The sequence below is a fragment of the Gigantopelta aegis genome, chromosome 9 (genome assembly GCF_016097555.1).
Source record: "Gigantopelta aegis isolate Gae_Host chromosome 9, Gae_host_genome, whole genome shotgun sequence".
In the NCBI taxonomy this organism is placed as follows: domain Eukaryota; kingdom Metazoa; phylum Mollusca; class Gastropoda; order Neomphalida; family Peltospiridae; genus Gigantopelta; species Gigantopelta aegis.
Genome location: NC_054707.1, coordinates 66,584,964 through 66,612,463, shown reverse-complemented (window position 1 = coordinate 66,612,463; position 27,500 = coordinate 66,584,964). Strand labels below are relative to the sequence as shown.

Here is a 27,500-nt window from a genome sequence, read left to right as displayed (position 1 = left end):
AGCGATGTGTAATTTGACGATAAACAGGCTGTAATAGCAGAACATAATAAGTGCTATGAGTCAATGCCTTTAAGGTCAGGTCAGGTCATAGGGCTTTACGTGCACATTCAGAACAAGCTGTTGTAGCGCACGCCTGTCTTGGGCACAGGAGCTGTCCTCGACCGTCTCGTCCGTCCAGGACAGGAAAGGTGGGGGGGGGGGGGGGAGGAAGGAGGGACCGCCTGCACTGGCAGGTGCAAGTGAGCACCAGCAGCCCGACCGTGGTCGGTAACAGGCGGAGGGGAGTATGCCTTTAAAAAGTCTTAGTCAACAGCATGTACGAAGACGTCAGCGTTGTGAGTTTGCCATTAACGGGCCAAACGGGTCCACCGATCTCGTTGAGGTTGCCGTAAGTACAGCCGTTGTCGTACCACCACCCAGCGCCGTGAGTGGCAGCACAGGCGCTGATGTCGTTGTCGTGGGTGTGAAAGTCTTGGGTGGTCGAGTCCTGGTGCATGCCGCCGGGTTTGTTCAAACCATCGGACGTCCCCTTGTGTTGTTTGACGTATGTGAACCGTAGCCTGTACATGTGGGCCTCGTCCTTCATCACAAACCACTCGTATTCCACCAGGTTCTGTTTGCTGTCGTCAATGTCCGAATCTGAATCATAATGGTCATATTTTAAAATTAATTAATTAATTAATTAATTAATAATCCTAATATATGTTTTGAGGGTGTTGGTGGGTATGTATAGGCAATCCCGAACCATTTGTATTCTATCAGGTTCTGTTTTCTGCCGTCAATGTGTCAATCTGAATTCATAATGACCATATTTTAAACTACATTCCCTGGAATATTTTTATTATTTAAGCATATAGAAGAGAAAATTCATTTACGTTTGGTGCATATATGATGCCGCACTCCGCATTGGTTTCACTACGCTGGCTTATCAAGGTCAAAAACAAAGCCAGTATTTTAAACGTGGGACACTTTTGACGGGCTCGTACCGATTTTCGGTTTTCATTGGCTTAGCACAAGTATAGAATTCCCCAACAAGAGATCACGTGAGATTTTTGAACAAATTTAACTGTCTTGATTGAGGATCTGTCTCATATCTCCAAAACATATTTATATCCATAAAGGAATGGTGTGTACGACGCCTTTCCAGGGGTCGGTGAGTGGGGGGTTTGCCTTGAAATGTTGACAGTGGCCAGCTGTTGGCATACGCGTTACATGTAAGGGGGTGTTACTAATTACGTAACGCTCAAGAGGAAGAGGGTACTGTGTTCGATTTACGTAACATTTTTCAAGACAATATGTTATTTTTATTCATTAAGACCTAAAAGGGTGTTTTTTGGAAATGCGCGGTCAATCTAGGATCGATCCCCATCGGCGGGTATACAAAAAGACCATGGTATGTGATATCCTGTCTCTGGGATGGTACATATAAACGATCCCTTGCTAAAAACAAATGTAGCGGGTTTCCAAGGCGCGTGTGCAGGGATTTCAGCGGGGTTGGGATTATACTTATAGACTGTGATGAGCGAAGTTTATATGGGGCCATGCTCTGCTCATTTTTTTTTAAGCTTGGGAAAGTAAGGGTTTCGACCTCCAATACCCTCACCATGCACATGCACCCGATTCCTCTCTAAGATTATATACTAAAACGCAAAAGAAACGCAGGTCCTGAAAATGCGAAAGAATTGCACTTTGTAAAGCAGTATCTTTGGTGGAATTGAACCTCAACTGTGTTAAAGGACATGGCACACACCCACACCGCAGTCCCACCTGCGTGTCAATTTCATTACCTGTGTGACGTCACGAATTCTCAAAACACGTTGTTTGCACGTGCTGGATCATCCGTATCATGAATCCAGTGCAAACACACTCATTGAAATGCTTATAAAGCCTACACACCTGGATTTAATCGCATAAATTCAATTTGAGTAGTGACAGACAACAGAATCACATTTTAAAAATGCCGCGACTGACGCAACTCCAGCGAGGGATGGCCATCGGGATGTTGCAAGCCGGACAGACCCGTACTGCTGTAGCCAGACAATTGGGATGTCATGTTTCGACAATCGCACGCCTTTCTCAACGTCACCAAATCACTGGATCTGTGAACGATCGACCACGCACCGGCCGCCCGAGGGTGACAACCGCAGCCCTAGACCGGTACATCCGGGTGACCCACCTTAGGAATCGGATGCTGCCAGCAGCTAACACCGCTCACCAGGTGCGTGGTCCACGTGGTCCAGTGTCCGCCGATACCGTCCGACGCCGTCTGAGGGCAGCAGGACTCCGTAACCGCCGTCCTTATGTGGGACCAATATTGACCCCTCGGCACCGCCAACAACGTCAACAGTGGGCGCAACAACATCAAAGATGGCGACGTGGCCAGTGGCAACAAGTTCTGTTTACTGATGAGAGCCGTTACAATGTTTCCAACGCTGATGGCCGAATCCGAGTATGGCGACGTCGACATGAACGTTACTCCGACTGCTGCGTTCTGCAGGCCGACCGATGGGGCGGGGGTAGTGTGATGGTGTGGGGTGGGTTCTCATTCAACCACAGAACACAACTTCATGTGTTCAGACAACGCGTTAATGCCGCCGTGTACCAAAATGACGTCATCAACAATCACGTCGTTCCCTTCTTTGCCGCTCACCCACGTGTGCGCTTGCTGCAGCAAGACAATGCCAGGCCGCACACTGCCAGGGCAACACAGGCGTTGCTGGCTCAGCACAACATCCCAACGTTGCCGTGGCCAGCCTTATCACCGGACATGGCGCCTATCGAACACGTCTGGGATGAAATCGGACGTCGCCTTCAGGCTCGCGGACAACCTCAGAATATGCAGGCGCTGGAGGCAGCATTGGTCCATGAATGGAACTCACTCCCTCAGGCATTCTTTCAACGGCTTGTCAACTCAATGAGGAGACGTTGCACTGCCTGTTTGAATGCCCAGGGTGGTCACACGCGATACTGACTTTGACAATGCTACAGGTCGTCTCTTTCACATTTTTAACATGGACCCCCACCCTACTTTATGACATGAAACAATAGCCAAAAAGGAATTCAATCAAAAATTTCCAACACCAATGTGTGCCGAATTGGTGTAGCTCCAAAATAAATGTTGAAATCTTCATTTCGTTTTGTTTTTTTAATATTTTATATCCAATTTAATGAGAACCTGCGTTTCTTTTGCGTTTTAGTATATGTCAAAATTACCAAATGTTAGACATCCAACAGCAGATGGAAGGAAGGATAGGATGTTTTATTTAACGACGCACTCAACACATTTTATTTACGGTTGTATGGGGGTCGGATCATTATTAAATCAATATGCTTTATGTTTGATGTCGTTAAACCCCCCCCCCCCCCCCCCCCAACTTTACCCTTTCCAAACGAAATAATATTTATTTGAATTTGTCGATTTTAACACGTAAAATTAAGAAAATATCAATTCTGAAATAGGAAGGTACGACTGTCGATAATACGTTGTCAAGATCAAACCGGTTTTAACAAAAGACTCTAGTACCGTATCCTCAACCGAACGTTCTTCGTACAGCGCAAGATTTCTCTTTTAATTTTTTGAGACGAACCCTACAATTTGAAATCGGCAAACGCACATGTTAACTGAACATGTTAACTGAAACTGACGTTTGTGCTTTGCCGAGCTATGGCGGACAGGCGACGAATCAAGCGTATACGTTTGACGATATCCGTTCATAGCGAACACACACGACTTTTTAAAAAGTGCATTTGAGCTTGTATTTCACATTTGTACATGATGTTATAAAATGGTAACCAGATAATGTAACTTTAAAATTAATTAATTAATTAATAATCCTAATAAACGTATAGATGGTGTTGGTGGATATATATCGGCAATCACGACCTCTCGTATTCCACTAAATGCTGTTTACTGCCGCTAGTGTCCCAATCTGAATTCATAGCGATCATATTTTATTTAAATAAATAAATAAATTAATTAATTAATTAATAATCCTAATAAACGTATAGAGGGTTGTGGTTAAAAGTCAAAATTATAGGTGTTAGGCCTAATAACATTAGACAAGATCGAACAGAATGTACTAAGGTAGAAATAAGTTTTAAGGATATGTGGTATCTTGAACGTGGGAGCGTACTTTTGAACACCCCCCCACCCCGTCCAAAAAAAACACACACAAAAACCCCCCACAAAAAACACACAAAAAACAAACAACTCCCAAGAAAAATAAACAAACAAACAAACAACAACAACCACACACACACACACACACACACACACACACACACACACACAAAAAAAACCTCGTGCGTTTCACGGCATAAACGTGAGAGTTAACAGTTCTGGGAACTATGTTTTCCACTTTTGTCCTTTCTTGTTTTAAAATTATAGAAATTATAGTCCCAGAAAGCATATATGAACGTATTCCATTGATACAGGTTAAAAAGTCACCTAAAAGTCATCTATTAAAAATTAATAATAATTGACCAGAATGTCCTGGTCAAAAGTCCGATGTGTTCTGTGAATGTTGAAAAATTCGATAATGACAATGAATCACAAGCATTGCTATTTTGGTCTCTTGATCCTAGGAAATCGCGTTTGAGCTATCTATAGTCAGAACACTGGCGAAGAGTAAATAATGATCAAATGCAAAATAAATGTTTAAAAGTTCCCACGCTTCACCTTCTCTTATTTTGTCTTCCTATTAATATACCGGCCTCGGTGGCGCAGTGGTTAAGCCATCGGACTACAAACTGGTAGGTACTAAGTTCGAATCCCAGTTGAGGCATGGGATTTTTAATCCAGATACTGACTCCAAACCCTGAGTGAGTGCTCCGCAAGGCTCAATGGGTAGGTGTAAACCACTTGCACCGACCAGTGATCCACAACTGGTTCAACAAAGGCCATTGTTTGTGCTATCCTGCCTGTGGGAAGCGCAAATAAAAGATCCCTTGCTGCCTGTCGTAAAAGAGTAGCCTATGTGCGACAGCGGGTTTCCTCTAAAAACAGTGTCAGAATGACCATATGTTTGACGTCCAATAGCCGATGATAAGATAAAAAATTAATGTGCTCTAGTGGCGTCGTTAAATAAAACAAACACACTTTTTTCCTATTAATATATCTCTCTCTCTGACTGTATGTCTGTCTCTCTCTTTCTCTTTTTCTCTCTATCTCTCTACCCCTCTCCCCCCCACCCCTCTCGTTAAATAAAACAAACAAACTTTTTTCCTATTAATATATATCTCTCTCTTCTCTCTCTCTGTCTGTATGACCGTCTCTCTCTTTCTCTTTTTTTTTTATCTATCTCTCTACCCCTCTCCCCTCTCTCTCTTTTTCTCTCTATCTCTCTACCCCTCTCCCCCCCCCCCTATCTCTCTCTCTCTCGTTAAATAAAACAAACTTTTTTCCTATTAATATATCTCTCTCTTCTCTCTCTCTGTCTGTATGTCTGTCTCTCTTTCTCTTTTTCTCTCTATCTCTCTACCCTCTCTCTTTCTCTCTATCTCTCTACCCCTCTACCCCTCTCCCCCTCTCTCCCTCTCTCTCTCTCTCTCTCTCTCTCTCTCTCTCTCTCTCTCTCTCTCTCTCTCTCTCTCTCTCTCTCTCTCTCTCTCTCTAAGAATTCAAGAATATATGATGACAAAAGAAATGTGTTACTCACAAATACTAAGTTTGTATATTCTGTATTTTGTCAAACTGGCGATCTTGTCGTTTCCCAGCCAGAAACATCCATTTTCCATGTTTCCGAATCCTTCCTTATATTCGGCCCAGGAGGCGTTGAACTGCACCTGATCGCACGCCGCCCCGCCCCCTCTCATCTGTATGACCGTGTCGCCCTTTTCACAGCGAACAACAAACGGATTTCCCGTCCAAGACTGAGGTTTAATCTTTATATAGCTCGTGCCAGTTCCACCCAGCTTCTTATAGTCATCGCAATCTACAAGAAAAAAACCCAACCAAAGGCTGATGCAGGATTTGTCCGAAAACAAAATCTCAGAAAACCCCTAATAACACGCAAAACAAAGGAAAACAAAAAACACGAAAAATGGATTATGTTTACACCCATAGCAAGGACGGGGGCATATGCTAAGGCAAAAGGTATAGTAGTTTTGCTTTAGAAGCATGCATAATTCTGCAAATTACATATCAACTTTTCTAGGAGATGTCACCTTGGATGTATGTGGTGCAGTCACTGTCTGTTGCACCAATTGGACAGCCACATCCGCCTCCCGTCAAGTTGATGCACTCCGTAGAACTGGATGAAAAGGTCGAAGAAGTTGAGGTAACTGCTGGATAAAATCCTGTTGTTGGGCTGTTAGCGGCAGGCGTGGATAACTATAAATTTAACAAAGTTCCATGAACTCTCCATAACATCAAAATTAAGCACCTGTTTGTTAAGTAAATCTAGTGGTGTTTTTAAACAAAACAAACTTTAACTTTAGTTTGTTAAATAAAGTCAAACCTGCCCAATAGATCACCTCTGTTAACTCTTATTAAAAAGCTACTGTATTATTTCCCAAATCGCCTAATTATGGTGCTACAGAATGCGTTACTTGTTTTAAGCAGTCATTTGCATCTATAATGCAAAACTGTGACACTGCTTTTGAACTGATTGTTTGACAATATCATTCCTAACGGTAGTTAACTGGATATTAATGTTTACATAAAATTAAATGAAGAAATGCTTCTAAAAGGGCAGCCATATAATTGTTTTACCTCTTTGTGAATGTTTCTTGTCATCAATGAATAACAATACGCTGTCATAAACCTAACGTAGGGTAGCACTTATTAAGAAAGACACGGTCAGTTATTGTAACAGGACATGCCCCTTGTAGTTTCCATTCTTTCATCCCTGATCAATTGCCCCTAGGACATTTTTCCCATGACGACAACACAAAATGTATTTTTTTTTTTTTTTTTTTTAGAGTTACGTTTGTTTAATCGTCTTAATCCTTACTGATACATCAGAGTACGTTTAATCGTGTTATTCCTAACTGATATATTATATTAGAGCTACCTTTAATCGTGTTATTCCTTACTGATATATACGTTTAATCGTATTATTCCTTACTGATATATTCGTTTAATCGTGTTATTCCTAACTGATATATTATATTAGAGCTACCTTTAATCGTGTTATTCCTTACTGATATATACGTTTAATCGTATTATTCCTAACTGATATATACGTTTAATCGTGTTATTCCTAACTGATATATTATATTAGAGCTACCTTTAATCGTGTTATTCCTTACTGATATTTCGTATTAGAGCTACGCTTAATCGTGTAATTCCTTACTTATATATCACTTACCAACACGTCATAGACATAGAACGAGCATGACACCAGATTGGCAAATGCATTGGCATAAGGGACTCCACTGGCAGTGAAAAGAAAACAGTTGGACGACGAGAATGACCTACAGTAAGCGAATCCATCCCAGTCTCCCTCTAGAGAGGTCAGCGAACAAGCCAACAGCGAGAGTACCTTTGTGTTGTCCTCTAATTTCATCAGAACACTCTCACGTGGCTGTTTGCGAAATTTAAACAGCTGCATAGAAGAGTCCCCTGGATGCGTTTTAAACTTCCCCAAAGCAAGATTCTTCACAAGCAAGACAGCGATAAGAAACAGTGTATTGAAATGTTCCATCAGGAAGACTGGCTGTTAATCACTCTGTCTTGCTCTTTCAGATCTCGTTTTGTGTGAACGTAATAAGTATACACGCACGTTTTGTTTCTGTGGCATCAGGCAGACGTCACTGGAAAAGCGCGACCAGATATGTTTATAATGTAGTCCAGACTAACTTTATCTCGGTATAGTAATATAAAGAAAATGTAATTTCTGTTTAAAGTAGTACAGCATAAAATACAATGAGATAAATTGAGGACACTTAAGTTTGCTTACCAACTTTATCGACTTAATACAAGAAAAGACCAAGCAGGAAGCTGGGCTAAGAGCACGTAATACAACTTGTATTGGACCCCATTGTTCTGTTCGCTAGCTTTTCATACAATCTGGTATTCCTTTATTTAATCTCTAGTGGATTGTCAACAACAAGCATTCACGATAACCCCATCCCTAATGCATCTACAACACGGCCATTGTTTAAAACGTTCAATCACTAAAAGAAACAAAAAACAGGATTAAGTCGTCGTCTATAAACTCTTCGATTTTTTAAATTCTGTAACCATGCGAAGTTGCGCTGCCATAATGGACACGACCATACCTTAAATGATATACATGCGTCAAACCTAATGTAGTAATTGAGAAACTGAGAGTTGAAAGCCGGACGCGTACGATATCTGGAGTTATAACTATAAAAAACAGTTGATCATGTGTGCTTGTAAAGACACATACATCTAAGCCACAAAACCGTACTCTTATATTAAAATAGAGTATTGGATCACGCATCATTTTAGTTAGTAATACTTCATATCATGAAAAGACATCCGAGTTTCTACCATAATTTTTTAATGGCTTTCATGAGTTCTGAATTAAACAGTTCCCCGAACACATTAGGCACAAAACACACCCAATATCGGTCTGGGTCTAGTGAGTCTGGCACAAAACCGTACTCCGATATCAAAATAGGGTATTGGATCAGACATAATTTTAGTCAGTGATACAAATGACATCTGAGTGTCTACCATAATTTTCTTTAAAGCTTTCACGAGTCCTGCATTAAACAGTTCCCCGAACACTTTAGGCCCAAAACACACCGAATATGGGTCTGGGTCTAGTAAGTCTGGCGCTTTCAAAATATAGCGAATGTTCTATTGTCGTCTGCTGCAAGATCTGTAGTTCCCGCCAGCAGAGACACGATGTGTTTTGTCACACTCGATTCAGACCCTAAACCAGTTCCGGTATTTTTTGCTGCCTTACGTCTATCAATCTGAACGTGAAAATAGTTATCATGGTCAAAATTGTATTTCTGCAACTAAGCATAATTTATAAATAATTATTTATTATAATTATTTGCGCCATTTATTCAATATTGTTATTTTAGTATAATTTTATTTTTAAAAATGTATTTATAGGTGCAGTACAAAATTTAACCTTTCCCCTCCCCCATTTAATTTTTGGACTCAAAATTTCTAAATTCTTTTTAAGTAAGTAATTCCTGTCCCGAGTCAGGCCTCCGATCACATCGGAGGTCAGACTCGGGATGGGCGTTTTCGAAACCCTTGTGGTATATGAGCACATTAAACTAGTTACCTACCCACCTGTCTGAAATTGGCAGAATGAAAGAATGTTAACGACATCCCAGCACAAAACAAAATATACCGGGTATTGTGTGTCAACCAGAGGTAAGTGTATGAATGAATGTTTCATAAGGCAGAGGGGACGATGAAATAACACGTTTTATTTGGTTAAAGTTTTAAAATGTGCATATTCAGAAGCTCAGTAGCACATATTTATGTTAATGCTGCTGGGGTGTTGTTCAGCGTTGGTATAATACACGTAGTCATCACCAGCAGTGAAATGAAATATATCTAGTGCTTAGTACATCGGTAATTGTTGTTGTGCAGTAAACTGTTTAAATGTTAATAATGTCAGTAGTACATCGGTAATTGTGGTTGTGCAGTAAACTGTTTAAATGTTAATAATGTCAGAAACGTAGTTTTCAGGACTACTAGAAATCAGTGATTTACTACATGTCCTACAGTATATTTCGATACTCCACAAATTGCAACATTTTGTCCATCATGAAAGGACCATATGCACAAACTGACTCTGGGGTTTTCTTCTCAGAATCACCTAAACGGTAGTTAATGTTGACACCGTATCGAGGTTCAAAGAAAAACGGAACGGAGTAACGACTGATCTTTGGGTCGACAACTCTGTGGCGTGTCGCCTTCAGCCTCCCTCCGGTCATCTGGGACAAGACGTCTCCGATGTTGACGATTAGAGAGCCTGGTCTCGGCGGTACGTCGTACCACTGACCGTCCGATGACTGGATCTGCAGTCCCGTGTAGTCAAACGTCGCCAGCAGAGTCACGAAGCCAGTATCAGTGTGTTCATAGCAGGACAGGACTGTCCCGTCTTCAGCAGTAGCAGCAGCAGCTGCAGCAACATCGGGACGAGTGGGATAATGCAGCAACATCAGCGTGGAAAGAGTATCCGGACTGAACATCTTCTCAAAAAGCATCTCGTCCAAGCCGCTTCCCATAGCAACCAGACGCATCACCTCACTTCCGGTCTTCAGCATAGCAGAGAATAGTTGTATCATATCGGCCTTAAACTGATCGCCCTTATCCAGCGCTTGCGGCCAGACGTTTGGTTCCTTGAAGATAGGGTGGATGTCGGGGTCTGTAAATTCTACATCTTCAGCGCCAATTTCAAAACCTTCTTTGTAAGATGCACAATTCGACATAAGTGGGGAATAGCCACGATAGCGATTATTATTTTGTGGATTCCATTGTTTCTTCAACAGTTGAGACTTATCAGTTTCTGGAATAGAAAAGAACCATTCGCTGTTTTTGAAGACTTTGTTCAGGTCAACACCCGGCACATTGTCAAGGAAGAGGAAACCGTCAGTTTCCAGTGCTTTTACAAGTTTCTGGGCAACTCCCAAACGCTGGCTGGCGTTTTCAGCCTCTTTCAGATCTATCACTGGAATTTGAATGGAACTCATCCTGAAACAGAGAAACTGCACTTAAAATAGCAGCTGACAGTTCAAACATAAATGTTCATAGAATACAAATAAGGAAATCACACCTGTGACTCGAAACAAAAAGTAATGAACAATAATTGTGTAAACAAACAAAACAAAGAGGTGTACATTATATTAGATATATCTTATCTATTTTAAAGTTGTGGAGCTATCTTAAAATCCTCATAATTTATATTTCTGAATTATATTTAATATTATTGTAATTATTATTATTATTATTAATATTATAATCATTGAAAAAAAACACTAACAAAAACCCAAACAAAGAAACAAAACAAACACCTATATTGGCAAAATTCAAAATGACCTAGGTCAATGCACGTGACATCCAAGTTGGGTCCCGATCTTAAAATGACCGTTATGGGATAGAGAATCATTGTGCCAACTGTCACGCCTGTACCCTAAAATGCACAATACCCATAATACTTGAGGTTTGTCACCTGGACTATAGACATGTTAGCGGCATTACTAAAATCATTTTAAAACTTTCAAAAAGGAAAAAACAACAACCCAAAAGACCCCCACACAAACAAACAATACAAACAAACACCCAACCCCCCCCCCCCCCACACACACACACACAAAAAACAAAACAAAACTGGACATGATAAAAAATGACATTTCTTATACGTCAATCCACTTTTAACAGCAATATGACTGAGGGAACGACGCTGTATTTGATGTGCGTTCACATCTCGATGAATCAAAACGCTTGAGGCACACACATTTGTGTACGCCTTATCTTGAAGACTAATACTTTTAATATAAATTTTATGTATTAAAGGGATATTCCGAGTTTGCTGCATTGTAAGATGTTTCCGACTAATAAAATGTTTCTACGATTAAACTTACATATTAAATATATTTTCTTGTTTAGAATATCAGTGTCTGTATATTCAATGCCTCTGCACGTGTTGTAACCTCACCGTGGTGCAGGGGTGTAACATTCTCTTTGAGAATGGCCAATACAGCACAAAATTGAAATTTTGAGTAAAAGTCAGTATCTATCTGTGATATTTGTATTTTTGCACAGTTCTTTACACTGTTTTTATTTAAATCTTGAATTCTCATATTGATGTTGATCATCACTTTATTTGTTTACATTACCATAGTTTGACACACAATAGCCGATGTATTTTTCGTGCTTGGGTGTCGTTAAACATTCATTCATTCATTCTTTTTTTGTATATTCAATGGGTTTATGGTCGTCTTAATATTTGTAAGAAGCCCAAACTGGATTTTGTCTTCAAATAATTTCATACGAACGAAACAATCGTTTTTAGGAAATAAAATGAAATTTAACCTACAAATCAGAAACACGTTTAATATACAGCCACTAATATTTTATGCAGAAAAATATACTTGATATGTAATTACAGTTGTCAAAAAGTCTCTGTTAGTCAATAATATCTTAAAAATTGCAGCAAACTCAGGAATGTCTTTTTAAGTTTCGTCCATGTTTATGCATTTTAGTTTATCTAACATTTAATTGAAATCTATTACAAGTTAAATACTTGTTCTTGTTGTTTGTAATTTTTAAACTCGTTAAATCCGTGATCGCATTTGCTATACTTCACTTTTTCATTTTGTTTTCAATTCTTTATTACCGTAAGCAGAACAGCTTATTGGTACAAGCAATATACTAGTATACACCTGAAAATTAATTAAGCACCGCCTGAATTTTACTGCAGCTAAACAAGGCGCCTAGAAGTAGGTTGTCCGTGCCGACGAGGTTACGTTTTTCATATACTGTATCTACCGGCTATTTGCCGAAATGAATGAATAATTTACTTATGACAAGGGCATTTGTGTGAATCCAGTTCCATGAATATTTACGGTTTCTATCGGATTCCCTAGAAACATTAAATATTGATCTACTGACTTGATGACAATCTGTTCCTATATCCTCTGTATACACACAGCCTTAATGGTCACAAGTATAAACCACATGGTAAAAACTAGATGATGCTTAAAGGGACATTCCTGAGTTTGCTGCAATTTTTAAGATGTTATCGACTTTTTAACGATTGTAATTACATATCAAATATATTTTCCTGCATAATGTATTAGTGGCTGTATAATGAACGTGTTTCTGATCGTTCTAATATTTGCACTAGCGTAAATTTCATTTTATTTCCTAAAATAAAACATTTCGTACGTACGAAATTATTTGAATACAAAATCCAGTTTGGTATTCTTACAAATATTAAGACGACCAGAAACACATTGAATATACAGACACTGATATTATAAACAAACAAAAATATATTTAATATGTAAGTTTAATCGTAGAAATATTTTATTAGTCGGAAACATTTTACAATGTAGAAAACTCAGGAATGTCCCTTTAATTAATGTCCAGGGCCTCGTTCCACAAAGTGATCTTAGCCCTAAGATCATCTTAAGTGCATAGCTAGGTGATCTTAGTGCAAAGATCGCTTCGCGGAACGGGGCCCAAGTGTATATATAGTATAATCGTGAAAAAAAAAGAATGACTAATGGATAATATAAATAAATAATTTAAAAAAATCCATGATATATTAATTATCTAATTACAAAATGTCTGTACTTGAAGACTTTAAACAAATACTTTCCCAGCTTACAAAGTTGTTTTGAAATTGTCACCACTCAACGTCACTAAAATTGGCATAATTCGGAACGTACATTTATGTTTTATGCCTCAAATTAATTCCAGAACATTTGGCTATATGGATTTATAACTAAATAACATGAATTCATCCACATTAATTATTTACACGAGACAAAAACATTGCCAAACGTGAAAAACGCTATGTAGACGGGTAACATTTGCAAAACACGTTTTATACAAAAGCGCTGAAATGTCCGTTATGAACGCGGGAAAATGCTCGAAAATGTGCCCACATTACCACCTGAAAATTATGTAACTGAAGTAATTGCTAAGTAGATGACTTTGCACATAATTAAACACATTTTATGGAAGCAAAAGATGTTCAGACAGAAATGTAGACACCTGCAAAATGTGTCAAGATTTGAGGAGGGTGAGTCTGCATTATTGTAAGCAAAATAACTGTTTCAGCATTTCTTCCAAAATAAAGTCATATTTGACATATTGTTTGCTCAAAATAATTGTATAAAAAATTAAACTGCTTTAACATTGCTATGTTTCGAAAACTTTGCATATGCTTGTGCCCAATGAAATGTCACAAAATCGAAAATTATGCAGTTTACCGTAGATATGCATATTTTAAGGTCAAATATTTAATATTTAATGTTTGATTTGTCATATCTATCTCTTTATTCTACATATTATTTTTCTTAAAATTCAGAAAAAGTATAACATGCTCATATATAAATCGATTTTAAAATAATATAGCAAATTACCTATGTCCAGGGAAATGTCACAAAATGAATATATAGTGTGGTGGCTTAAGTCCAAATTTGAGCGATATTGTGACGCGTTGGCCCAAAACACCAAATTTGGCAGTTGTACCATGGGACCATACAATTGTTTTGAGAAGGGGCTACGCGATTTTAGAAGTCAAGGTCAAGGTCAGTTCAAGGCCAAAAGTCAAATTTAGACAATGTCAATACATGTAAAAGCACGTTTAAAACACTAACCTGGGCACAATTGTACTTTAAGATCATAATGAATATCTGAGAGGGGCTGCCCACTGTTAAAGGTCAAGGTCAAGGTCAAATTAAAACTGCAGAACACCAAGATATATTGCAGTGTGTTATTATCTGTCACTTTGCTCGCTAAGACAAGTATTTGCAATGCATATGTGTACGTGAAATAAATTGAGAATAATTATACTAGTATTTATAATACATAAAGTATACAGTACAACTGAAGGTGCGTATATTGACAAATTAAAGTGAATAGTTGATATAGAATGTACAGGTTTTAACAACGTTATAAACAGATGGCGTCATTTTGACGTTACCGTATGAGGTACGAATATTGTGAAGCGATTACAATCATATTTAACTTATAAATGATAACATTCGCTTGAGTCGCATTTAGCTCAGTTGGTTGAGTGTTCGCCACCTCGGTGGATCCATTCAACTGATTGGGTTTTTTCTTGTTCCAACCAGTGCACCACAACTGAACAAAGACCGTGGTATACGTCAGGCCCATAGCCAATGGGGGGGGGGGGGTCGACCCCCCTTACCGGTTGCTTTTTTTAAATGTCCCAGAGTTTTTCCCCCCCCCCCCCCCCCCCAAGCAACTCGTGTGAGGTACTTCATGTCTCACCATAAGCCTAAACGACACCCCCCCCCCCCCCCACCCCACCCACCCACCAACCCATCAAAATCCTGGCTACGGGCCTGTACTGTATATGTGCTTTCCTGTCTGCGAGAAAGTGCATATAAAAGATCCCTTGCTGAATTAGGCCAAATGTAGAGGATTTCCTCTGACGACCATGAGTCAGTATTATCAAATGTTAGTCATGCAATAGCCGATGATTATTTAATCAATGTGCTCTAGTGGTTAAAATAAACTTCTTTTTTTCGCTCGGGGATTAAACAAATCCCAAACTTGTTTTATAAATTCCGTATTTCACTCCTACTCATGCAATAATCTTGTAGATCTTATAACATTTAAACCAATTTTTAAAATCCATATATATATATATTCTCAATTACCTCTGCTTTGGGTTTTAGAAAGCAGAGGTAATTAAGAATATATAATATATATATATATATATATATATATATATATATATATATATATATATATGCTTACAGCGTTATGGCCACTATTATGGTTTATGGACTTGTATATTCTTGCTTTATTGAGATAACTCCGATTATTTTCTTGTTGATCCCTCTGTAGTGAAATTAATCAAACAGAGTTATCTCGTATCAAGACTACACCAGTCCATAAACCAAAATAGCTTATACAGTGCACCCTCGATTTATTGCCCCCCGATTTAACGCCAACCTCGCATACCGCCAACTTTCTTTAAAGTACCGTTTTCATTCATGTTTATTTCCCTCGATATAACGCCACCCTCAGTATCCGCCTTCCGCCAACGACGTTTTTAAACCGAACTCCATTTAGCCATTATGATTCCCTCGATTTTGCCGCCAATGGTCTGGTCACAAAGTTGATTATAGTGACATAATTACTAGCGATCTGTTTAATGGGGAAATCCTAACTCCGTTGTACACTGGCAGTACACACTGAATCTGTTTTTGTTTATTGTGTAGCAATTAACGGATGCAAGTGCTAGAATTGTTTAGGCAGGCCATTGTCTGTGTCCAATCAACACTCGGTATAGAAAGAACCGCCGCTATAGTGATCACGTGACAGAGGGGTGCATTAGATTCATTATTTCAATCGCGGATTGTTCTGTCGGGTTTTTGAAGTGCTGGCAACAACGACTCAAGTTTAATTAATAAACAAACTTTAGGCAAGTTTTATTATGCTCAAGCATATTTCGACCATGACCTCAGGTTAAGTTGCTATTTAGCTTTGGCATAAATGCGACGAACCCGGTAATGCATTTTATTACAGCAGAATCCCCCCCCCCCCCGGAACGCCCCCCCCCCCGTGGAAATCCGGACCGACCGGAGTGGGGCCCCCGCCTGTTGAAGCGCCGGATTGGCCAGTGGCGCGATGTTCCCCCCTTTGCGAATCCGTTATCCTCCAGGGCTAATTTTAAATTAAAAATAAAAAAATATATATAAATATCATAATAAGGAAATAATTATATAATATATTTCTTTTGAACTGCCCGATCGAAAATTTATTTAAATTGCACCTACTAATTAAATATTAAAAAAAAATAGAATGATATAGGATTTTTATATATGGTGCTACTATACTTAATATATATTATAACTACAAGATAATGGTAGACCCCAAATTGTTTTAGTTTTTTGATTCTTTTTTTAAGTGGTCATACCACACTATTAAAAATTATCCCCTGCATTCTTCCCCACACTTCCCACCCCCCCCCCCTCCCGCCCCGGAGTCGGTCACTGGCGAAGTCAGAGGCTGAATCCGGGGTGGGCGTGCCTGAACCCTAGTGGATAGGGGCACGTAAAATGAGTTGCCCGTTGCCCGTTACAGCAGAATGGATTTAAAGCGAAAACGTATCGCATTAGACGCGGTTAAAAAAAAGAGAAATTGTTCAGTACTCGAAGATAAATTCAACTAAAAGTCCAACAAGATATAGCCAATCACTTTTCAGCGTTTTGACGGCATTCGTTTTGTGAAACATGCTTGGGATATCGTCAGTGCCACCACCATCAAAAATTGGTGGATTCACACAGGGGTCGTTCCTCGGGACCCTCATTTCCGACTTGCACCAAGCACCAGCCAATGAAACGACAGTGTTGCGAGATCTGGTTGGTGACGTCACGGGCCGGCTTTCAATCGACGAACGGCTGAGCATGGATGTTGATGAGTTTGTCAACATTGACAACGAAGCAGACATTTGCTAATATCAGCGACGAGCAGATTCTTGAAAATGTTAAACAGATTCACGACGAAACGACTGATGACCAGGAAGAAGAGTCCGACGCTGAACCGGAGCCCATATATGTGTATTCTTGACATTCAGCAATTAAAAAAAAAAGAGCAAGTTTGGTAGTAAACCCAAGGCACCCTCACTATACCGCCAACTCGATATAACGCCAAAATTATTTTGGAACATTGGTTGGCGTTAAATCGAGGTTATACTGTATATATGTGTATTAAATATACTCTTCAAAAAAAGAAACGCAAAAGGGTACAAATGGGTTATAACTCCGATTTTGTGTTTCCTACCGGTTCATGCTTTGTGAATATAAGGTCATTGCATGTCCCAAACACATTCCCACGGTGTTACGGACGCCTGTCTCCAGACGTTGTAACAGCGAAGGTGGTGAATTACTAAGAAAATATATATAATATGGTTCGACGAGCCCCCAGTCTGCAGAAATGGCAGACGATTAAACTAATACTTCAGTTTATAATGAATGATCACTTCTGACTTTCTCTAAACAACAAAACCAACACAAATCAACATGTAATCATTTAATACATAAACAGCTAACTGTCACCAAGGTGACTTACACTGAATACAACAATCTGTTGTACTGACCACTGCTCAAACTACGACACTCACTTTATATGTTCTCTATACAAATGTTCAATGATATCATCATGTAGATTCATTCGGCTGATAGGACGGTTCCCTCAGTTCAGCTCTGCGGCACTTCAATAATATGTTACTCCAACAATATTGTCCTCTGTGGACATCAGGTACGTGGTTGTACACTCCGACCCTTTCTTCAGTCAAACAGCCGTAACGTCGCTTGGCACGGAGCTTCTATGGAACTGCTACACCAAACCTCAGACAAGACTTTTATGCACCAGGCATGGTCCTTGGAGATATGAGGTAATCTCACGTAACATTATATAGTTCACATTGGATTCACAAGCACCAACCGTTTTATGTTGGCAGTAAATACATTATACGCTTGTGAATGACACATGATAGTTTCTTTGACTTCCACAACAAATTAAGCTCTCATCAGTAGCAGATAAATAGATAGGCCGCGTTGTTTCCACAGCTTTGTAATGGGTGTTCGTAGTGAGTGTTCCAACGTTTAATTATTGTTAGTTGCACACATATGACCTGACCTGGTCCACGTGCAGGGCAACCTGAATGCACAGGGCTACATTGACCAGATCCTCCGGCCACACATCGTTCCAGTTATGGCCAACGCCAACGCAGTGTTCCAACATGACAACGCCAGGCCTCACACAGCACGTCTCACAACGGCTTTCCTACAGAACAACATTAATGTCCTTCCTTGGCCATCGATATCACCGGATTTGAACCCAATTGAGAATCTATGGGACGAGTTGGACCGACGCCTCCGACAGCGACAACCACAGCCCCAGACCCTGCCCGAGCTGGCAGCAGCCTTGCAGGCCGAATGGGCCACCATCCCCCGGGACGTCATCCGTACTCTGGTTGCTTCAATGGGCAGGCGGTGCCAGGCAGTTGTCAACACACGCGGAGGCCACACCCGGTATTGACTCCAGATGACCTTGACCTTGGTGGTGTGTCCTATCACTTACTCACAATGGACTAGAGTGAATTGTGAACAATCCTCCAACATTTGGTAATTATCGGACTCACCATTCAATAATTAAATCAATTCTCCAAATGTTACGACAATGTGGTTTTGCGTTTCTTCTTTTGAAGAGTATATAATGAATTCTAATTAAAAAGCAAGGTCTTAGTATTTGTTCAAGGAAAAGGAGGCCTTTCTTCCTTATTCATGGGCGGATCCAAGGGGGGGGGGACCAGGGGGACGCGTCCCCCCCAAAAATTGTTCAAGTGCCCTCAAAATGTCCAAGTGCCCTTTTTGTTTGTAGATTTTTTTTTTTTTAAGTAAACAATAATTATATTGTAGATAAATGAAATCAAGATTTTCGTGTACATGCGCAAGCTTGCAGATATGTGTCTGTGTTATTGAGTCTCAATGGGGCCCCATTGAGGTTCTAACGCGAGTGACGCCAATTTACTTCATTATTGCTAGTATATTATGACGTAGAACTGTAGGAATTCATATTAATTGTAAATATCAAAACTTGTAGTAAGGTGCCCTTTTGACGAGTCAATGTGCCCTTCTTTTTTGGTCCCCCCCTAAAAATATTTCCTGGATCCGCCCATGTTATTCAGATATACTATAGTCCGTCCCATCGTCTTGTATATATATATATATATTTTTTAAATATTTTCGGATTGGTTTGACGTAAGAAAATAAATATAAATAAATAAAACTGTAATACATATAGTAAAAACAAAAACGACACTTACAGCGTTATGGCCGCCATTATGGTTTATGGACTTGTATAGTCTTACTTTATTGAGAGAACTCTGATTATTTTCTTGTTGCTCCCTCTGTAGTGAAATTAATCAAACAGAGTTATCTCGTATCAAGACTAAACCAGTCCATAAACCAAAATAGCGGCCATAACACTAAGCGTTGTTTTTTTTACTATGGTATGTATTACAGTTTTATTTATTTCTAAACCGATTATTTTTTAAATTGCACACAAAAATTGTTGTTTTTTGTTGTTTCCAAAACACTTTTACTTTTCGTCTTACGTCAAATCAAACCGAAATTATTAACAAAAAGCATTTCTATTGGATGAACTAGGGATGTGTCAAAGTGACATACTCCGCTAATTGGCCACATGCCAATTAGGCCTACAAGTACTTTCCAATGAACCTTTGTAAACTGACGCACTCAAATATCAATATTAATGCAGTATACGCAAACAATATCATAAATATATCCAATGCCAAAATACATCAAATTACATCCTGTTTCTAAAAACAAATTTTATAAAATTTAATTATTAAAGAATTGCTCGCAGTTAGTTTTCGGTTGATCAAGTGTGAACCGATAAAACCCAATGCGCACACGTATAAATTCTCTACGCAAAGCTTTAGCGTGCAAATCAATGTCTTTAATGTGTTGTCCAAGTGCGAACATACCTTATCTCGTCCACGTCTTGCTCTGTTAAATATTTCAAAACATGTATCTCGTCCACGTCTTGCTCTGTTAAATATGTCCATATATGTCGCTGTTCTGTATAGATTACTTGCTCGGAGTAGATCGGTGACTTCTATAATTCTATATATATCTTCTATAGACTCGGGCGTGTCCCACAAATGACCACAGCAGTTGGAGGAAGGTATTATTTTCACCACCCTTATTTGCGAACACCATACAAAAGAAACATATTAAATATGATCAAGCTTAGCATTATCTGCGTTAAAATGTTTCCCGACACATCGTCCCACCATCATAAAGCAATAATATGGGTCAAGTCCATTTCCATCCAAACCTTTGTCGTGTTTGTTATACAACCCGTGTGTGTCTTATTTATTGCACACTAGTTTTCTACATTGGTATACTCCAGATAATTAATTAAGGTCCGTCCAGTTTTAACCATATGATTTTCACTTGTGAAGTAATAGTGACCATTTTGTGAATACCCCCCCCCCCCCCCCCGCTGAAAGTGATGTTCTGAGTATACAGAAGATATCGAAAAAGAATAAGACATACTCATTAAATGACCCCCCCCCCCCCCCCCCCCTCGGAAATATGTTTGATGTGGTTGTCATAAGCATTCATAAAACGCTCGCATGATGCGCTGTCGATCTTGGATCGATCCAAGTCGGTGGCTCATTTGGGCTATTTCTCGTTCGAGCTGGTGCTCCACAACTAATGTATCACATACCGTGGTATCTACTACCCTGTCAGTGGGATGCTGCATATAAAAGACTCCTTACTGCTAATCGTAAATAGTAGTCTATTGCTTGGCGGCAGCGGGTTGCCTCTCGCATTGTCTGTGTGGTCCTTAATCATATGTCCGACGCCATATAACCGTAGTGAAAATGTGTTGTGTGTCGTTAAATAAAACATTCCTTCCTTTGTCATAAGTGAGTTATTCACTGCTATTCGTAATGCATTGCTTATTGTCAACACTGCTCTCTCTCTCTCTCTCTCTCTCTCTCTCTCTCTCTCTCTCTCTCTCTCTCTCTCTCTTGTTCCCCCTCTCTCCCTCCCTTACCCTCCCTCCCTCTGCTCTTTCTCCCTCCCTCCCTCTGTGTCTTCCTCTCTCTGTCTGTCTGTCTGTCTGTCTGTCTCTCTCTCTCTCTCTCTCTCTCTCTCTCTCTCTCTCTCTCTCTCTCTCCCACTCTATCTCTCTTGTTCCCCCTCTCTCCCTCCATTACCCCCCCTCCCTCTGCTCTTTCTCCCTCCCTCCCTCTCTCCCTCCCCTCCCTCTGTGTCTTCCTCTCTCTGTTTGTCTGTCTCTCTGTCTGTCTGTCTGTCTCTCTCTCTCTCTCTCTCTCTCTCTCTCTCTCTCTCTCTCTCTCTCTCTCTCCATATAGTCTACACCGTTTTTGTTGCAGTACAATCTGAATTTAGGTGGTGCTTAAATAATTTCTAGGTGTATATAATATTACTATAACAACGCAGTGACCCACGAATGAACTGGCATAGACAGAGCAGTTCATTATGCGGCCGATCCCAAGTGGGCCATGAAGCTCGCTTAGCGTGACCGAATTACACTGACTCGGTCAGATCGGTTTACAGCTGTTTGTCTATTGTATATAGCTTTAGTAGCTACAGCACTGTTAATATCAGTAGGCCCGTGAATTTGTTTATGCATCTTTGCCTGGTGTAGACGTACCCTGAAAAGGACTAAACTTGATCGGAGTGCAGTAGTACACCCATTTTACACAAAATATATATGCGATATATTGCGATACAGGAACCTGAATTGCGATACGCACCACGATATGTTGCTGAGACCAATTCTCATTAATCAGAATTTATAAAGTACAATGTACTATAATTGCATGTACATTTTGTATAACTTAATATAATTATACACCAATCAAGATTCGTTCCGAACAAGTGAAACTATTGTTTCTTTTGTTAAAAAATAGTACGTTTGCACTAATACACGTTAAAACATAAGCGTAATATACTGGTACGCAAGAAAAATATCGCGATACGTATTGTTCAAATTTTATATTGTGGTAAAAACAAAACAAAAAAAACACACAAAAAAACAAAACAAAAACCCTGCTGAACTTAGTGTACCCTTTTCATATGTCGGGGCGAGACGTAGCCCAGTGGTAAAACACTCGCCTGATGCACGGTCGGTCTGGGATCGATCCCCATCGGTGGGGCCCAATGGACGGAGGAGCCGGTGAAAGTCGACACCTGCGCCCATGACAGGCGTGTGCTACAAAAGCTAGTTCTAAATGTGCGCGTTAAAACACATGACATGACCTGGCCTAATGTGAAAATGTAGCGGGTTTTCTTTCGTCCCAAAGGCCAAATGATTAATAAATCAATGTGCTCTTGAGGTGTCATAAAAACCCAACACTTTTCAACTTTCCATATGTTGGTGAGTGTCCGCCACACGTTACCCGACTCCGTTTTAATCGCAATCCGATGGATTTTATTATTTATTTATTTATTATTTACTTGCGGATGACGTGCTGTGATGGGCCTAGCATTCTTCGCGATCACGTCATACTCATCGGGCTTTCCCCATTGTTTGCAGTACACAGAATAAAAAGCATGCATTAAAAGAAACCGTCAGTGCTCACTGGCATTGCCAGACTTTTATAGTGGTGGTGGTGGTGGGGGGGGGGGGGGGGGTTACACTATGTATGTATGTATGCATTGTGTGTGTGTTGTGGCGGGGTGGGGGGGGGGTCATTCCACAGAAGGGGACAATTTCAAATTTGTTACAAGATGAGGCTATATTTTATGTAATCAACTAAATGTTTTCTCTTATCAGGCATTTTCTCAATCATTTTTAATTTTGAAAATATTTCCTATATGTTGCAGTAAGTAGTTTTGCTATATATGCGTTCTGAGCTATCCAGACATCCATAAAAAGGATGCTGTTTAACTCAACCACATGCATGGGGCCTACAATCCATGCGGTCGATCCCGCTTACGTGCATGAAACAGTGGGCAGACCTGGCACTGGCTAGTATGTATTGATGTATGAATATCTATATACTGTATGTATGTCGAGGTTGACTGTTACATACATAGATATTAACGCATTGGCGCAGGGGATAATTAAATCCTTTCTGGCCTCACAAATTGTCTCATGTCGTTGCTGGGACTCGAACCTATTGCACCGAATCCCCGCAAATTGCTGACTAACCATGTATGTATGTATGTATTGATGTATGTATGTATTGATGTATGTATGTATGTATGTATGTATTGATGTATGAACATCTATATATTGTATGTAGGTATGTATGATTTTATAAAATTTAATACAGTTAAAACAAAATTGATTGGGGTCCATGGGAGTATAGTACCTACAAAAATGAAACGCACTGAATCGAATGTGACAAAACACATCGCGTCTGTGCTGGCGTTGGCTCAGTCGGGTGAGTTCTTACTTGCTCGGTGGATCCATTCAACTGATTGTTGTTTTTTCTCGTTCCAACCAGTGCACCGCAATTTGTCAAAGGCCGTGGTATGTGCTTTCCTGTCTGTGGTCGCGGGTTTCCTCTGATGACTACGAATCAGAAATACCAAATATATGACATCCACTAGCTGATGATTAATTAATCAATGTGCTCTAGTGCTCGACACGTTAAACAAAAACAAACTTTAACGGTGCTGGCGCGAATTACAGATCTGGCCCCGTGCTTATACACCTTAAAGTCTAGACTTTAATAAAGTCCAGACTTTAACGTCATGGCAACACCATTCAAATAGCATTACATTAAAGTCTGGACTTTATTAAAGTCCAGACTTTAAGTTTTATAAGCACGGGCCCTGGTCTGCGTTCAGCCAGACCGAGCAGAAAAACGTCCGCTAGACTGCTTTATGCGCTTCACGGACGTTAGCGAAACATTCGCTGACTGACTTTAGGACTGGCAACAGACTGGCAACAGACTGCCAGACCGGCACCTGCACGCTGTGCAAGCCGTATTTTAAATGTTTTGTTTAAACAACAGGAAAGATATATATTAATCAAAGAAAGATTATTATAATTATTGTTGGTCTTTATAGAAGAAAATATATCTAAAGATATGAACACAGTTAATATACATACATGTATATTGAAAACTTACAGATCCAGACGTCAAAATATACCAGACATGGTGACTTTGCCACACTCGCCAGACCCAGACCCAGACCCAGCTTTGTGTGTTTTGGGCCTTGTGTATACCATGGGTCAGAAAACCGCCAACAAGTCATCTTGTTACGTAAGTGTACTATTCAAAACATCGAATTGCCAATAATGAAACAAATTAATTCCAAATAATGAAACTAATAATGTTCAGCCGTGGATACATCTTGTATTTTCAAAAGAACATCGACTATCGTTGTCATTATGGCACTGTTAATGTTTTATTAAGCGTGTACGTGTGCGAGTATTTTGAAAGGATAATAAACTGCATACTAGTGCAACGTCTTAAATAGCTATATTCAGTATCACATTTGAGCCTACAGAACAAGAATAATTTCCGAAAATTTTAATTTGTGTCATTATCATCATTATATTGTTCCTTACATTCAGTTTGAAATGTTTATTTCATCCATGCCGGTGGTGATAATGTACTTTAGAAATCTAAGTGTTTAATTCTAAAAGGTTCATTTCAAGGAATGAGATAAAACCAATTTATTAAGCCCGCATTTTAAGTCATTTTATTATAATTGGTAAATTAAATTTTGTGAACATTTTAAATCAGATTTTTAATGTGTTAAATTCAGCTTGAAAACACATTTTTGCTATAATATAATGACTACATGTATCTGCGTTTTTCTCATGCGTGTTGGACATTTCTAACGAACTTAATGCGCACGCGTTATTGGCCAAATCAAATGAAACCGTTCCATCAAACCGTTCCATATATGCAAATGACCGTTTGTTAAATAAACCGATATTCATGTAATTTTGTGAAGATCCAAACTCAACAGTACAGTAACCGGCTGTACATACAGGCGTGTGTGCAGTGGGAGGCTTTCGGAGCTCAAAAGACCTCTGTGATCAAACTAAGTTTCTTCTTTTTTCTTCAGTATATTTTCCTGGGAAGCATTACTAAACCCCTATAGGCCTCAACATCGGTCACTACAGTCTAGAAATTCCTGCTGAAATTCCTGCACACGCGCCTGCTGTAACAGTTAACCAGTTAACCCCACAATGCGGGGATGGGTGGGGTGCAGTTGCCCCCCTGAGAATCTGACTTTTTTTTACTCCAGAAAATAGCATACTGTACACATCTCAGAGTTTAATTTGTATAGTGTTTCATTTGTTTATAAAAAGTAGTGCCCCCTCCTAGGATTTTGATCAGGGTACGGCCCTGAGTGCTGAAGGGTATCCCCACAACAGCGTGCTCTAACCTACAATGGATATCAGCACTGAAAATTAAGTTAAACAAGAAAAAGAAAAGCCTGGAATTCAGTGTGTGATTGCCGCAGTTGGCCTCAGACCACAATTAATTTCGCTATATGTTTCTATATAGCCTTAGTGGCTATAACATTTTTATTAATATCAGCAGGCCCGTGAAGTTTTGTATGTACCTTTGCCTGCATGGGGGACACATACCCTGAAAAGGACAACCCCTGTTGTCCAGCTCTTTCTCCCAGCATATTGGTGTAAACAGACACACCCTCTAAACCAGGCCGGAGTACACCCATTTTACACAAAAAGCACTACTTTTGCATGGGCCGGAATTACCACAAACAAGTCTTCAATGTCAACAAGTTACACATGTTTACAAACTACATGCTATCCCCTGTCACTTCAGTCAAACAGTTGCCACTTCATAGCTGGCTGCCATGAAATAATCACAGTCAAACAGCAGACTACTTGCGCGGTCAAACTTCCGGATTTTGGACAACCAAATGGGAAGATATCTGTAATCTGAGGCCTATCAGTCCATTTTTCCCCCTAAAAACTGGCCCACACTAATGCATTCCAATGATATACATATTAAAGCAATGCTCGGTAAGTATCGGTATGTCACCTTTAAACTGAGAGTATACAGAGGCTGTGTTAAAACATCTACCACAGTGCCTTGCCATGGCCAATTTTAGCAATGGAAACTTGAGGGACACCAACTTCAAAATGTAATAACTTTATCAAATTTTGGAATTTCTTCATACAATGAGCAGCTATTTTTTCTTCTACATATGTTCTATCTGCACAGTGTTGTCTTGGAAAGATTTTGAAATATTTAAAGGAAAAAAAATCAATCATTAGATTTTACTTCATTTTTAATGAAATATTAAACTTAAATTTAAATTTTTGAAAAACAAAAAAATCTAAAACTGTAAAATTTTGCATTTTAGATATGATAAGTGGAGGCTTAGTAAAGATATGGTGACTGAATTCATGATACATTATTAGAAATGTGTCAGAGGGATGGTGAAAGTCACAAAAATTGGGGCCATTTGCAACAAATGTTTACACACTAATTTCAGGGAAAATTAGACATGATAGGCCTCATATTCAATTTTGACCTGCTGTATTTACTTAATCTACTTCATTTACTGTATTAGACATGTAGCCACTTTGTAAAAGGCAAAACAGTCCATATAAATGCATATTAATATGAATATGCCCTACAGATATTACTTAGGTATACACCATAATATTTTTTTTTTTTGACGACAACTTTGAAAATGAAGATTTTGTCACAAAAATGCTGATATAATCCTACCAAGAGGTACTTGCACCATATTTTTCAGTTTCCAGTGATAACTGTTAACAAGTGTAGTCATGTGCCAGTGTTGGGATACCTCAGTGTAGTATTTCTTGATTGGAAGGATGTTTGTAGTAATGACCACTGAATATGCATTATGGATTATTCTGCCCATCTGTATTACAAGCCAAATGTTAACCTTTTTGGCACATTTTCTGCAATAAACTTTTGACAAGTATACCAGCATCTGATTACTGAACACAATAAATACATTCAGACAGCATAGAATATTAGCCTATTAGATTTTCTAAGGATAAAAGACCATTTTTGAAAAATGACTGAAGTGTGTAATTTACATAAATGTAGGTGAAATGTATTATTAGAGTACACTAATCTTGTTAAAAAACTGTATACTATTTATTTAAAGTGTTTAATTACATTTAGTAGTGATATATTCATTATATTTAGATCTTCTGTCCTTCCAATTGCAATAATTGAGAAACTCATTAAAATTCAATATGTAAAAAAAAATTAAAATCTCAATATTGACCTAACAAAACCAAGTTTTGCTCATTTTTACCAAATTATCAGCTCAAAATGTTAAAAAATATTGCAACAACCTGT

The 27,500-nt window shown here is 39.2% G+C and overlaps 3 protein-coding genes across 5 annotated transcripts in view; 1 reads left to right on the top strand and 2 right to left on the bottom strand.

The window, feature by feature from the left end:
* LOC121380669 (fibrinogen gamma-B chain-like) overlaps positions 1-9,190 on the bottom strand; it is a 9,375-nt gene extending 185 nt beyond the window's left edge. Inside the window, exons 1-4 of the mRNA XM_041509600.1 lie at positions 7,311-9,190; positions 6,166-6,331; positions 5,658-5,933; positions 1-639 (exon numbers count right to left, since the gene is read on the bottom strand). The exon at positions 1-639 is cut by the window's left edge and continues 185 nt beyond it. Of these exons, the coding sequence (XP_041365534.1) occupies positions 293-639; positions 5,658-5,933; positions 6,166-6,331; positions 7,311-7,646 (1,125 nt within the window). The 5' untranslated portion in view covers positions 7,647-9,190 and the 3' untranslated portion in view covers positions 1-292. The remainder of the gene's footprint in view (positions 640-5,657; positions 5,934-6,165; positions 6,332-7,310) is intronic.
* A 150-nt stretch (positions 9,191-9,340) lies between these two features.
* Positions 9,341-20,550, bottom strand: LOC121380670 (2-oxoglutarate-dependent dioxygenase citB-like). Of its 3 annotated transcripts, none has more exons than XM_041509602.1 (2): positions 20,163-20,550; positions 9,341-10,633 (listed from the first exon to the last, which is right to left on the bottom strand). In XM_041509602.1, exon 2 carries the CDS (start codon positions 10,630-10,632, stop codon positions 9,658-9,660), a length of 975 nt encoding a protein of 324 aa, XP_041365536.1. In that variant the 5' UTR covers position 10,633; positions 20,163-20,550; the 3' UTR covers positions 9,341-9,657. The 3 variants fall into 3 exon arrangements, with proteins under 3 accessions (XP_041365536.1, XP_041365538.1, XP_041365535.1); XM_041509604.1 differs by having other exon boundaries at positions 9,341-10,635; positions 20,207-20,550; XM_041509601.1 differs by lacking the exon at positions 20,163-20,550 and adding an exon at positions 19,479-19,510.
* LOC121380671 lies at positions 16,702-25,446 on the top strand. The gene is made up of 3 exons (XM_041509605.1): positions 16,702-17,208; positions 24,302-24,434; positions 25,249-25,446. Exons 1-3 carry the CDS (start codon positions 17,060-17,062, stop codon positions 25,282-25,284), a joined length of 318 nt encoding a protein of 105 aa, XP_041365539.1. The 5' UTR covers positions 16,702-17,059; the 3' UTR covers positions 25,285-25,446.
* Positions 25,447-27,500: the final 2,054 nt, after the last annotated feature.